The following is a 12,536-nucleotide window of genomic DNA, read 5'->3' on the forward strand; positions in this document are numbered from 1 at the left end:
GCCTTGGGCCCCTCCCACTGCAGCCCACTGTAGGGGCCCCTGATTAGCTGACTTATTTCTCGCATATTAATGTTGATGGGCCCCCTAGCTAAATTCGCCTTGAGCCCCCAAATTTCTAAGTCCACCACTGTGTTCAAATAAATGTGTTTGTTTATTATGGCCTACAATTAATGTGTCCCAGCTTTATGCATTTCAGTAAAAAGATATACACTAAAAACAAAAAACATGTCTTGAATATAGTTTCTATAAAACGACTTAAATTCGGCTACCAGTCACCTCAAATATCACTGAGGAAGACCTCAGATGACCTCACTATCTCCACGTCTGTTTACGTATTCCTATGAGCCTATGCTAGAGAAAACGGGGAGTGAAATTTTAGAAATGAAATTTAAAAGGTTTTTATAAATTCCTTCCTCATCTAAGTCAGCCAAGGAATTGCATTACAGTACTGAAAAATTGCCTGTCGGGAAAAAAATTTACCGTGTGTAGTTTTTGTGATGATAATTGCAAATCTGCAAATAATCGGTGCATCAAGCCGCACTTGAATACATCTAGAGTGCTACATTTAAAGTCGGCGTTGATTGGCTTATACTGGTAAGTCTTATCCAATCATACGAAAGAAGGCGATAGGGACCACGCCTTTACACAGACATTCTGACATTTACTAGCGGCAGAGATTTTTTTAATGAAACTATTTTGCGTTGTTAAGGAAAATCCTTCGTAATATTAAAAAGAAAGTTTCCCTAATGTTAAGTTAAATCCGATATCGTGTGTCCTGAATGCATTGTGACATTTTCGAATATTGGTTTTATTGGTAAATGGGGGCGTTAACGGTTGTTTGGTCTTTATTCTGTACACCATGAACGTGAAGTGTAGTGATAAAATAGTAAAATTCGTTCAAAGATGGCGGTCTACGTTCGTTATGAGTAATAATCACACTTCATACTGACTATCAGGAGTGGAATTATCCTATTTTTATGTTTTTTTTTTTTTTTTATCATAGCCTGCTATTTTAATTCGATCCAAAACAACTGCTATTTCATGAATCTGTCATCGGCTGCGAATCCTCAAGCGCTTGTGGTTAATTGGTAGCGAGTGTGTGGGCCGACAGTTCCGCCGCCGGTGTGTATGGGTTACTGGACCCGGCACCATGAGCGCGGAGCCAGACGCTTTATCCGTGGTGAAGCAGCTGAAGGAGCTGGCGGCAGACCCGTTAAACCGACGGGCCATAGCGGAGGACCAGGGCTGTCTGCCTGGCCTCATTCTGTTCCTCGACCATCCCAACCCACGGGTGGTCTACTCCGCTCTGCAGGTGAGGGAGACCAAGTCACGTTTGAGGAGATGTGGAGAGATAAACTGTAGGTGCACCTGTCCTCACCTGCATGTACATTTATGTTGTGTTTGTGTAGGCTCTGCGGTATCTGGCCGAATGTCGCGCCAGCAGAGAAAAAATGAGGGAAGAGTTTGGGATGCTGCTGAGTCTACAGACTGTGTCTGAGAAGTAAGTATTGTCTTCATCTCATGCTCACAAACAGGATTATTTTTGGGACAAAAAGGTGTGTCAAAGCTGTAAGGCTTGAGTCTTTTCCTCCTGTGGTTTCCAGGACGACGACACCAGGGGAGACGCGGCTGTTGGCGTCAGAGGTGTATGAGCTGGTGAAGAGCGTGGGATCGTTTAAAGGAGAGGAAGAGAGGGATGAAGAGAGGGAGGGAGAGACCCACACCTGCAGGCGCAAAGCCCAGTTCTTTCTCGGCTCATCCAACAAGCGTGCTAAGACTGTTATACTGCACATTGATGGGCTTGATGATGCGGTGTGTGACATTCTTTCAGTGATATACTTCATATGGATTATATCATATTATATAATCCTAATAGTATTATACTTGTACAAAATCGAAGCTTGCAAGGACCCATGTTAGTGTGATACAGACACCAGACTTCCACTGAAGTTCTAATGAATGAATACTGAGGTGCAGGACTACATGCCAGCTCTGGTGTAATATTTGTTTATCTAATTGAAAGAATTAACAAATTATCCACCGGCATATTTGTTCTAAAGGGTAAGACAGACTAACAGTAATTTTTAACCATGTTGGTACAGTGTACTTTCTCTTGATGTCAGGGTCGGCGCCACGGGGGGGCGAATGGCGAGGTGTCCCGCCCCCTCAATGTAAAAAATAAGACCCATTTATTTTACAACAATCGCTACATGGTGCCGCTCGACAATCGTTACACGCACCCCCCCCCCCCCCGCTCAACAACAACTTACGTTCGCCCCCCCGAAATTTTCTGACGCCCCCTCACTGTATATGTTCTGGCGCCGGCCCTGCTTGATGTATATAGGTTTAAATGGGCATATTTGAAAATTCACATTAAACATGAATTTTGGATTTTGTAGCATTTCTCTTTTCAAAATTGCAGTTAAAAGGGTGTAATGAGGATGTGACGGTGTTTTAAGGTGTTATCTTTGGTGCATACAGGAGCGCAGATCTCTCTGTGAGGAAGCACTGCTAAAGATTCGAGGAGTAATTAGCTTCACGTTCCAGATGGCAGTGAAGAGATGCATTGTGAGGATCAGGTCTGACCTGACTGCTGAGGTGAGACACACTCATGAATGAAATTGTATGAAAATGCTATCACACGATATCACAATGCTACTTAATACAACGTTTTTGTTGCCATATACTGAACACTTGGGTTTGAGGTCAAAAGACGATACACTATCAGAAAATCAATTTTTATTTCCTGATAGTTACATGACGCATTTAGTTTGAACCAACTCATATCTAAATATCTATTCTTGGCTTGAGTACTGGGATAGCAGTTATACTGTAGCTGTCAATGTCAAATGTTGCAATAGTTGTGAAAATAAAATCTAAACAGAGACATCAATAACTTTCACAGGACAGGGCAAAAATGATTCACAGTCCATTGTTTGAAGACATCAATAGCACAAATGGAGGCATTACCAGAGGATGCAAACAACTTAACAGTAATAATTAGAAGGACAGATTGAATATCACTAAGAAATAGAGATGAGCCACAAAAGAGCCCTCAGGATTCCTGACAACCAATATTCCTTCTGGAGGTTGATGGACTTGGGAAATCCCATCCTAGTGTACCATCGTGTCAGCTGTATTGGTTGGCATAACTAAATTTGATACATCCACACACCCATTTCTTTATACTTTGGTTGAACAGGCCAACATGAAGATGCAAGATGTCCAGTTTCCTAAATGTAATCAGAACAACTGAAACAGTTACTGCCCTCATGTCTGTAACTAACCCTAACCCCCCCCCCCCCCCCCCCCCCAACTCCCGATGGTGACACTACCCCCCCCACCCCCGTTTACCCACATAGTACACACTCACAAGAACAAGCCAGGATAAACAGACTAAACAGAACCACAGAATGAGAACTACACTTAGACATAAACAAAACAACTAGACAGGCTTAAATACACAAACCAATAACCCAACAAGACACACCTGAAAACCATGAAGAGGGGGCAGAGTCCAAGGGAGGGATATGACACTAGATTTCAAAATAAAAGCACACAAAGAAGAAACCAAGACACAAACCAAACCAGAACAAGAGCAGTTGCCGATAGGACTGTGAAATTCAGATTAGCTCAAGAACAGTGCACAGAGAGCTTCATGGAATGGGTTTCCATGGTCAAGCAGCTGCATCCAAACCATACATCACCAAGTGCAATGCAAAGCGTTTGATACAGTGGTGTAAAGCACGCCGCCACTGGACTCTAGAGCAGTAGTAGATTCATCTCTAATCGTGCTTCTCCATCTGGGAATCTGATGGACGAGTCTGGGTTTGGTGGTTGCCAGGAGAACGGTACTTGTCTGACTGCATGGTGCCAAGTATAAAGTTTGGTGGAGGGGGGATTATGGTGTGGGGTTGTTTTTCAGGAGCTGGGCTTGGCCCCTTAGTTCCAGTGAAAGGAAATCTGAATGCTTCAGCATATCAAGACATTTTGGACAATTCCATGCTCCCAACTTTGTGGGAACAGTTTAGAGCTGGCCCCTTCCTCTTCCAACATGACTGTGCACCAGTGCACACAGCAAGGTCCATAAAGACATGGATGGCAGAGTCTGGTGTGGATGAACTTGACTGGCCTGCACAGAGCCAGACCAACATCATATTGAACCCTATGGATTAAGGTCATATGTGAGTCAAGGAAGGTGAGCGAATACTTTTGGCAATATAGTGTATTTGATTCCACTAAACTGTGTGTTTATTGTTGTTGAGGCCATCAAACAACATACAGTATATGGACATTTACACATTACTACTGGAGTTTTTATGACATCCCATTTTTAAATCCACATGCATTACTATAGTGTATCAATATGGATTAATATAGTATCAATATGGACTAATATAGTATCAATACGGTCCCCCGGTTTGCTGTTCTTCTGGCTGGATATTCTACAAGACTTTGAAGTGTGTCTACGGGACTTTCTACAAGACCTTGGAGTCTGTCTACAGGACTTTTTGTACATTCTTCCAGAAGTATATTTGTGCAGGCATACATTAATGTTGGACAAGAGGGCCTGATTCACATTCTCCATTCTAGTTCATCCCAAATGCATATTAAGCATTATTAATTTTCATCTTTCTTATTTTCCTATATTTTTTATGCCTGGCATATATCATTTATTTATTATTAATCATTTATTAAATAATTATTTATTATTTATTATTTTCACCTTTGTGTTTTGCCCTCCATTGTCGTTTTTTTTGCTTTGTCACTCGTGGTCTGTGTCTGTGTCTGCATGCGTAATAAATGTTCATCATTTGCACCGTTTGCTTGGCTTCCCCTCCCTTGCTCACCGCGACAGACATACTGACCACCTACAAGGTGACGCGGAAGGTCATCGCCGCTCTCCTGCCCTGGACTCTTCCAACCCTGAGACAGTGAGGATCCCAGGGATTCCCAGCCTTGAGGACTAAGGAGGACTGGAGTTCTCAGTCTGGGGTTTGGAGACTGCCGGCTTGATTGGTCACCCCTGGGTTCACTGGTTGGCAGTGGCTTGAACGGTCGCTGCAGCTCCAGGACAGGAGGGACTGTCATATGTGCAAGGACCGTCCCTTGGGCAGCGGCCCGGACCTGCTGCCACCAATGGCCGCCACACCAGTCCCTATGTGTTTGTGTATAGGGACTTGACCTGCTGCCACCAATGGCTGCTGCATCCGTCCCTGGACTTGCCCCCCTGGACTTGCCCCCCTAGACCTGCCGATGCCGATAGCCGCCACACTGGTCCCTGTGTTGTTCGCGTTCAGGGTTCAGACTTGCCGTCGCTGGTCACTGCTGTATTCGCCCCCAGATTTACCGCCGCACCCTCACTGTGGTGCTTCCGGACTTTAATTTTCACCTTGTTCACCTCGTTTTGCGTACCAAGGCTAAGGGGATCTTTAGGACCCTGCCGGACCATGAGCCTTTGGTATGATCTGCTGTGTGTGTGTGTGTTATCTGTATAACCTGTCTCTTGTTGTCCACTCATTAGTAGATGTATTTAAACAAGTGGTGGGCCGTTAACGGCGTTAACGACGTTCGATAATGTGATACTCTTATTGGGCGATATAAAAAATATTGCCATTAATATATTCTTAAATTTGGGTTGGGAACTGGGTCAAAATAGGTAAGCAAACTATGATGACTTTTACCTTGATAGTTTAGCTCGGGTGTATTCCTAACCAAATTGCACAGTAGGGGGCGAAAACGAGTTTTCAAACCTGTGACTTACAAAGACTACAACAAATCGCACATGTGCTTACATGGATGCAGCCACGAAGCCGCCAGGTTTGCTTCATGGAAAATTCATTTTTAAGAAGCTTCCTAATGGAGACATTGACAAGACTAAAGTTGTTTGCAGCTTATGCAACGCGGAATTAGTTTATTGTAGGAGTTCTACCAGTCTGAAGTACCATTTAAATGCAAAGCACCCGTTTGCTAATGCTGTTGACGCTGGGTCAAGCACTGATGCAGCCCAGGTGAAGAGTCACCGCCAAACTACTCTGAGTGCAACCAAGGCAAGGTCAGCGCAGCTCTATCAGACAAGTTGTCCAATCTCTTCGCTCAGTGGATTGCCACTAGCTGCCGGCCCATAAGCATGGTTAGAAACCCTATCTCAAACACTGACTTTTAGTTCATTATTAGGGTAGCACGCATATTCTAAATGAGCCATTTTAATCTAGATTAATTTCAAGATTTCATTGAGATTAATCTAGATTAAAAAATATTATCTATGCCCACCCCTAATTTAAACCTTCGTATTTTGCCCTCCATTGTCAGTTTTTGTATTGCCAAATGTCCTGTCACTCTCGTGACATCTGTGTCTGCGTGTTAAATAAACGCACCATTGCAACATTCTCACTCACTGTGACATCAGGATATAGAAATTATTAAATAAGCTGAAATTCTGTTATTGAAATTCTGAAATTCCCATACTTTTGGAGGAACTTGAATGTCATGTAAAATCAGCCCTGGTAACCTAGTCAGTTACTTAGAAAAGAAAAAAATATGTACGCTCAAGTGCATTTGGGACCATTTTTCCTCATCACTAGAGACTCGGAGTGAGTGAGAACCTGTCTGTTCCCTGGACCTTGAGTGAGTGTGTGATTCTGAAATATTTCTGACCTGTCAGAACTAAATTCTGCAGAGCATGGTACCGGTCTTCTGCTTGCTGTGCAGTGGCCAGTGTCCCTTCCAAAAAAAGAAATTAATAAATAAATATCTCTCTCCTTTTCTCTTTCTTTCTGTCTCTAGACTCTGGGCAGAGCAATTGCCTCCACGAAGGTGCTTAAGGTTCAGCAGGTGGTGAAAGGGGAGAATGGTGATGAGGTCAGACCTTAATACTCATTTTAACCTTTAAACACAATTCCACAATCAACACTAGCACTAACCCTCAGCACTAAACTTCAGTCAAATACATAAAGGACCCTACTCTTAATATTAATTCTCATTATAACACCTCTAACTACCTCTAACAGTCATTACCTACACACAAATACAAATCCTAATAGAGAATCAGACTGTATCCAATTCTATTTGTACAGTTATTGTAAAAACGTACAGAAGTCAGCAAGTTGACATGATCGGGTTGATATCAGCAAAAATGCTGTATCAGACATTGGGAGAATTTTTTTAAGGAAACCAGTCTGATACTATAAATCCAGGATGAAAATAACCCAGTGGTGCTTTGCAGCACTGCACAAAAGATCACATGATAATGGCCAGGTTAGTTTGAACAAGTCATATGACAACATTTAAACAAGACAAAATAGTATTTTAGAAATGTTCCCTGCCATGGATGCACAACCATATGGATTGTTTATTCATTAATCCATTCTTTAAAAGAACAAACAATGTGGTTTCTAGTTTGGCTGTGAATGAAAGGTCTGCAGCACCCTGACAGAGAAGGAATATTAACTGAACAAGAGAAACACTCTCCTTCTCTAATTCATGATTTTAATTAATATATTCATACTGTATTAAAAATTTGTCAATAATTCTGAGTTTGCCTGCTCATGTAATTGTATGAGTTGTAACTGTATGTGGTGGGAACCATTCAGTTTATGACCAAGGCTATAAATACAGTGGATCGGTACAGAAAAATAATATAATCCCATCTCTACAGTAGACATGCAGCTGTAGAGAAATCTGGGTCCAGATACCAAGCACAAAATACACAAAACAAAACCGACAAGGAACGAATCCCTGAAATGATGTGAAGAATAAATCTTTGATATGACTAGTGAAACTAACAACTATTAAATTATGTGTTTGTGCATTTATGTATGTATGCAGGTTATGATTCCATTTAATGAAGAGCAGGACAGCGAAGAGGGTTTGGCAGTTTGTATGAACCTACCAGAGTACCTGTCTGAGGACGACAGTCCGAGTGTGGAGAAGGAGAAGGTTCTGAGCCGGGTCGGGTCTGCCAGTGAAGGTAGCGGCTGGCTAGCATCTGCAGCTAACTTTCTCTCCAGATCATTCTACTGGTGATCATTAACTGTCTTGGACATTCCCAGAATGTCTCCTTTTTAGCCAGAACATTCCAGCAGTTACGCATTCTGTCCTGAGCATTCATATATTGAGAACAACACACACACACATGCTCACAAACATATGACCTCAACACATACACACACAAACATATGGCCTCAGTTATTACATCTTCATGATTTTCTCGAAAAAGCAAACCTGAACATTTTCCTGAAAGATCCAAACTTGTTTGTTCTCTTCATTGCTTCTGTTATGTCCTAACAAATTGGATTCTAATTACTACACAAATCATGATCAGCAATGTCCACAAGGAATCACCGTAGTGCTACACAAACTCAGTCCTACTGTCACAGGGAGAAATGGAGAAGGAAATTATTGTAAGATGGAAATTAATGCGAAAAAATATCACTTAACAGCTTAACCAGGATGGCATTGATGCATGCATTGATCAGCACATCAGATGTAATCTGCAATATTCAGATTACTCTGTCCTATGGGCACTTTTTGTAACAAATTAGCTTTAATCATAAAAAAAATATATTAATTGCACTGTCTCCAAACTCATACAAAAATGTTGCCAATACTAACTGTACGACTTACTGCCAGATTTTGTTGTTGCTTTGTAAATGTAATAACAGTCTCTTTTGTGACCTGATGCATATTTTAAGAAAGCCAATTCTTACTCTTTTTCTCTGACCGTTCTCTATCTGTGCTCACTCAGTGTTTTGGATTTCAATATTAAACTGACAATTCTACTGCAGTATAACACCTGTTTACACAAAATCAAACATACACCAGACTTTTTTTTAATACTACGTCTGTCTTATTTATAACATTTATTTATTTGTGTTTGTTGTACTTTAATAATAATACTACAATGAGCGATTGTTGGAAAATCTGTTAAATGTCCAGTAATAACAGACTGCAGACAAAATAGCAGAGCTGGGAAGATGTAATTCTGCATTGTCATTCAGTCAGTGGGTCCCACAAGAATGATCAAGTTTTCTATATTTCTGCTCCAAATTAAAACATGTAGTATCTATATCTATATACTAGGAGCAGGTTGTAGAAAAAATAGTTAACAATGCTGCAATGGAAGTAACCACTTTCTACAGAAAATCTCAAAGTATCAGTAGAGAAGGTTCTTAGTCATACAGCATGCAGTACTGAGGGAAACATTTGCAAGAGGAGTAAAATGTACACTGTAAAAATAAACTCTAAAATATAGCCGCAAGCGGCGATTGGCGGGTTCACACACAAATAGGCATATTTTGGCCTCAATAGGCAAAAGGAAGCCCAAAAGGTCCTTTAGACCTAAAAGTGAAAAGAAGCTGTTTGGGTTTGGCCAGTGTGTGCTCTACAGATAGTGTGTGATGACATCTGCGTGTGTCAGAAAGGGAGACACAGAAATAGCACATCTGGCTAGGGCTGCATCTATGTGAACAATATAGGAAGGCCTATATTGTGTCTATACATGATTGGGCCTGTATATTACAGACAGAGAGAGATTGAGGGTGCCAGAGACTATGCTTTGTTAATTCACTCCTTGCACACCTTGCACGCCTAACATGACTGCCCGTGTATTCAAAGTATGAATGTAGTCTGCAAAGCCTGGCATTACATGACTGACATGACTGGCATGACTGACATAACTGATATGACTGAAATGACATCACTGGCATGATGAACAAAAGTAATATGACTGATATGACTGACATAACTGGAATGAGTGACATGACTGGCATGACTGTAATGACATGACTGATATGACTGACATGACTTATGTCTGACATGACTGGACTGACATGACTGATATGACTGGACTGAAATGACTGACATGACTGGACTGACATGACTGTTATGACTGGACAGATATGCATACAAACTATACATACATTTAGGTAGAAGTGTGTGTGTGTGTGTGTGTGTGTGTGTGTGTGTGGTAGTGTATGTACTCAAACTATGACAACATATACTAATACATACATACATAAGTATACATAGAAACTATACATACATATAGGTATAAAGGTGTGTGTGTCTGTGTGTTTGTGTGAGAGAGAGACAAAAAAGAAGCCAAATATCAGTTTGTATGAGCATGTGTTAGTCACTGAGATATGGGTGGGTATGGCTAGGGAAGTGTCATTGTGAATGCTATAGGAAGGCCTGCTTGCGCCTGTATGTGTGTGTGCCTGGTTAATAGACACAGAGAGCTCTAGGTAGCCAGAGCAATGTTTACTTAGGGCACAGAGATGGGAGGGGGAATGTGGGTGAGAGTGTGAGAGAGACTGAGAGTGTGTGAGTTTCAGCTTGCGTGCGTGTGAGAAGGAGAAGGTGACAGAGGGACTTTACATGCATTTTTATGCATTGTATATAATACTGCACTGTAGAGCCATACGATAACCGATTTAGATGAAACTTGACAAATTTGTTCAGGATGGGATTCTGAATGTGCTTGTGCATTTTGGTCAGAATTGGATAAAATATGAAAGAGCTTCAAGAATATGAATATTATATGTATCGATGCTGTCCATTAAAAAAATATTTAGCAGGTATAAGTGTCCTCAAATCCAAAATCTTTGGATTGTTTTTTGATTTCACACTCTGTAGAGTATTATAAGACTTTGCTTGACATGATAGTATGAAAATCCTAGGAGCAGTATAAAAAGTGATGATTTCAAACTATTATTAACTGTAAATAAACTGTGCATTTTTTAATAGGACATGTAATGGGAAAGTTGTTCGCATTACTGCAAGGAATCAAAAGAGTCCAATTGCATGTTCCCAAGTGGAATTATGTAGGGGATACACTTGCTTTTTTTGCAATAGCGCCCCCAAGTGGCCAATCGACACCTGACTGGATTATGTCATAGGGGGCGTGCACTTGTCCACACCCAAGAGGTTTCGTGCAGATCGACCAATGGTAAGCCTGTCAAACGTGTGCCGATCACTGATTGGCCGATTACGTCAGCCATTTTGGAAGTATGGCATGTCTGCTTTAGGACCTGGTTTCCAGAGGCCCATAGATGATGTCTGTCAAGTTTCATGTGGATCGGCCAATCTGAGTGCATGGGGCAAATTTTTGCATGTTATAGCGCCCCCTAGCAGGTGAGGTATGGCAACCTCTGCAAGCTGCCCCAGACCCTCACAGGGAAGCTGTCTGTGAAGTGCCATCTCATTACATGCAAGTTTTCTTAAGTTAGAGCTCCATATGCGCAAAATTTACTATTGAATTTACGCCCCCTCATTTGATTGGCTTATACTGACTAGGTAGTGAAGAAATTAGCATTTTTGTTGGATAGATTTTAAAGTTCAGACTCTTCTGAACGTTTTGATACCACATATGTGCATGTATGTGAAAAATCCAGGGACTAGTTCGCGCTCAAAGATGTGTGCGATTTTGCACATTATGCAAATTAACTCGAAATCTAAGTGGGCGGAGCTAAAGGGTCCTAGAGGCTTTTTTGTTTGGTTTGAGCCAAGGAATCCATCAGAAGTGGAATTTCGTTTCTATGACCTACGGTGTAGGAGATATGGACCAAAACGCAAAATGCTGCGCTATAGCGCCACCATCAGGCCAATGTGGGTCATTGTCTGGGTTTCCCTCATTGCACCTCTGGTGCACCTGTCTGCCAAGTTTGGTGTTTCTGGGCCTTATGGTCTAGGCTGCAGTATGCGTTTTACAGCCTGAAAAATAATAATAAATATAGCCGCAAGCGGCGATTGGCGGGTTCACACACCAATAGGCATTTTGGCCTCAGTAGGCAAAAGGAAGCCCAAAAGGTCCTTTAGACCTAAAAGTGAAAAAAAGCTGTTTGGGTTTGGCCAGTGTGTGCTCTACAGATGTAGAGTGTGATGACATCTGCGTGTGTCAGAAAGGGAGACACAAAAATAGCACATCTGGCTAGAGCTGCATCTATGTGAACAGTATAGGAAGGCCTGCACTTGTCTATACATGATTGGGCCTCTATATTACTGACAGAGAGAGATTGAGGGAGCCAGAGACTATGCTTTGTTATTTCACTCCTTGTACACGTAGCACGCCTAACATGACTGCCTGTGTATTCAAAGTATGAATGTAGTCTGCAAAGCCTGACATGACTGGCATTACTGACATAACTGATATGACTGGCATGACTGGAATGACATCACTGGCATGACGAACAAAATTAACATGACTGATATGACTGACATAACTGGCATGACTGTAATGATTTGAAGATTTGACTGACATGACTGGACTGACATGACTGATAGGACTGATATGACTGGACTGAAATGATTGGCATGACATGACTTACATGACTGGCAGAACATGACTGGCATGACTGGCATCACTGACATGACTGATATAACTGACATGACTGGACTGGCATGTCTGATATGACTGACATCACTGGTATGACTGACATATACTATACATATACTATAGATATGCATACAAACTATACATACATTTAGGTAGAAGTGTGTGTGTGTGTGTGTGTGTGGTAGTATATGTATTCAAACTA

At 41.6% G+C, this 12,536-nt stretch overlaps 1 protein-coding gene across 1 annotated transcript; it reads left to right on the top strand.

Moving 5' to 3' along the window:
* The first annotated feature begins 652 nt into the window (after positions 1-652).
* On the top strand, positions 653-10,590 carry LOC143483111 (armadillo repeat-containing protein 1-like). The gene is made up of 6 exons (XM_076981849.1): positions 653-1,312; positions 1,410-1,501; positions 1,605-1,812; positions 2,482-2,598; positions 6,787-6,861; positions 7,828-10,590. Exons 1-6 carry the CDS (start codon positions 1,151-1,153, stop codon positions 8,023-8,025), a joined length of 852 nt encoding a protein of 283 aa, XP_076837964.1. The 5' UTR covers positions 653-1,150; the 3' UTR covers positions 8,026-10,590.
* Positions 10,591-12,536: the final 1,946 nt, after the last annotated feature.

Source organism: Brachyhypopomus gauderio, chromosome 19 (genome assembly GCF_052324685.1).
Source record: "Brachyhypopomus gauderio isolate BG-103 chromosome 19, BGAUD_0.2, whole genome shotgun sequence".
Lineage (NCBI taxonomy): Eukaryota > Metazoa > Chordata > Actinopteri > Gymnotiformes > Hypopomidae > Brachyhypopomus > Brachyhypopomus gauderio.

Bases quoted from the DNA above. Each gene is read 5' to 3' on its own strand.
- LOC143483111 (XM_076981849.1), top strand. From the start codon at position 1,151: ATGAGCGCGGAGCCAGACGCTTTATCCGTGGTGAAGCAGCTGAAGGAG. The intron at 1,502-1,604 runs GTAAGTATTGTC...TGTGGTTTCCAG, and splicing joins CTACAGACTGTGTCTGAGAA to GACGACGACACCAGGGGAGA. The intron at 6,862-7,827 runs GTCAGACCTTAA...GTATGTATGCAG, and splicing joins AAGGGGAGAATGGTGATGAG to GTTATGATTCCATTTAATGA.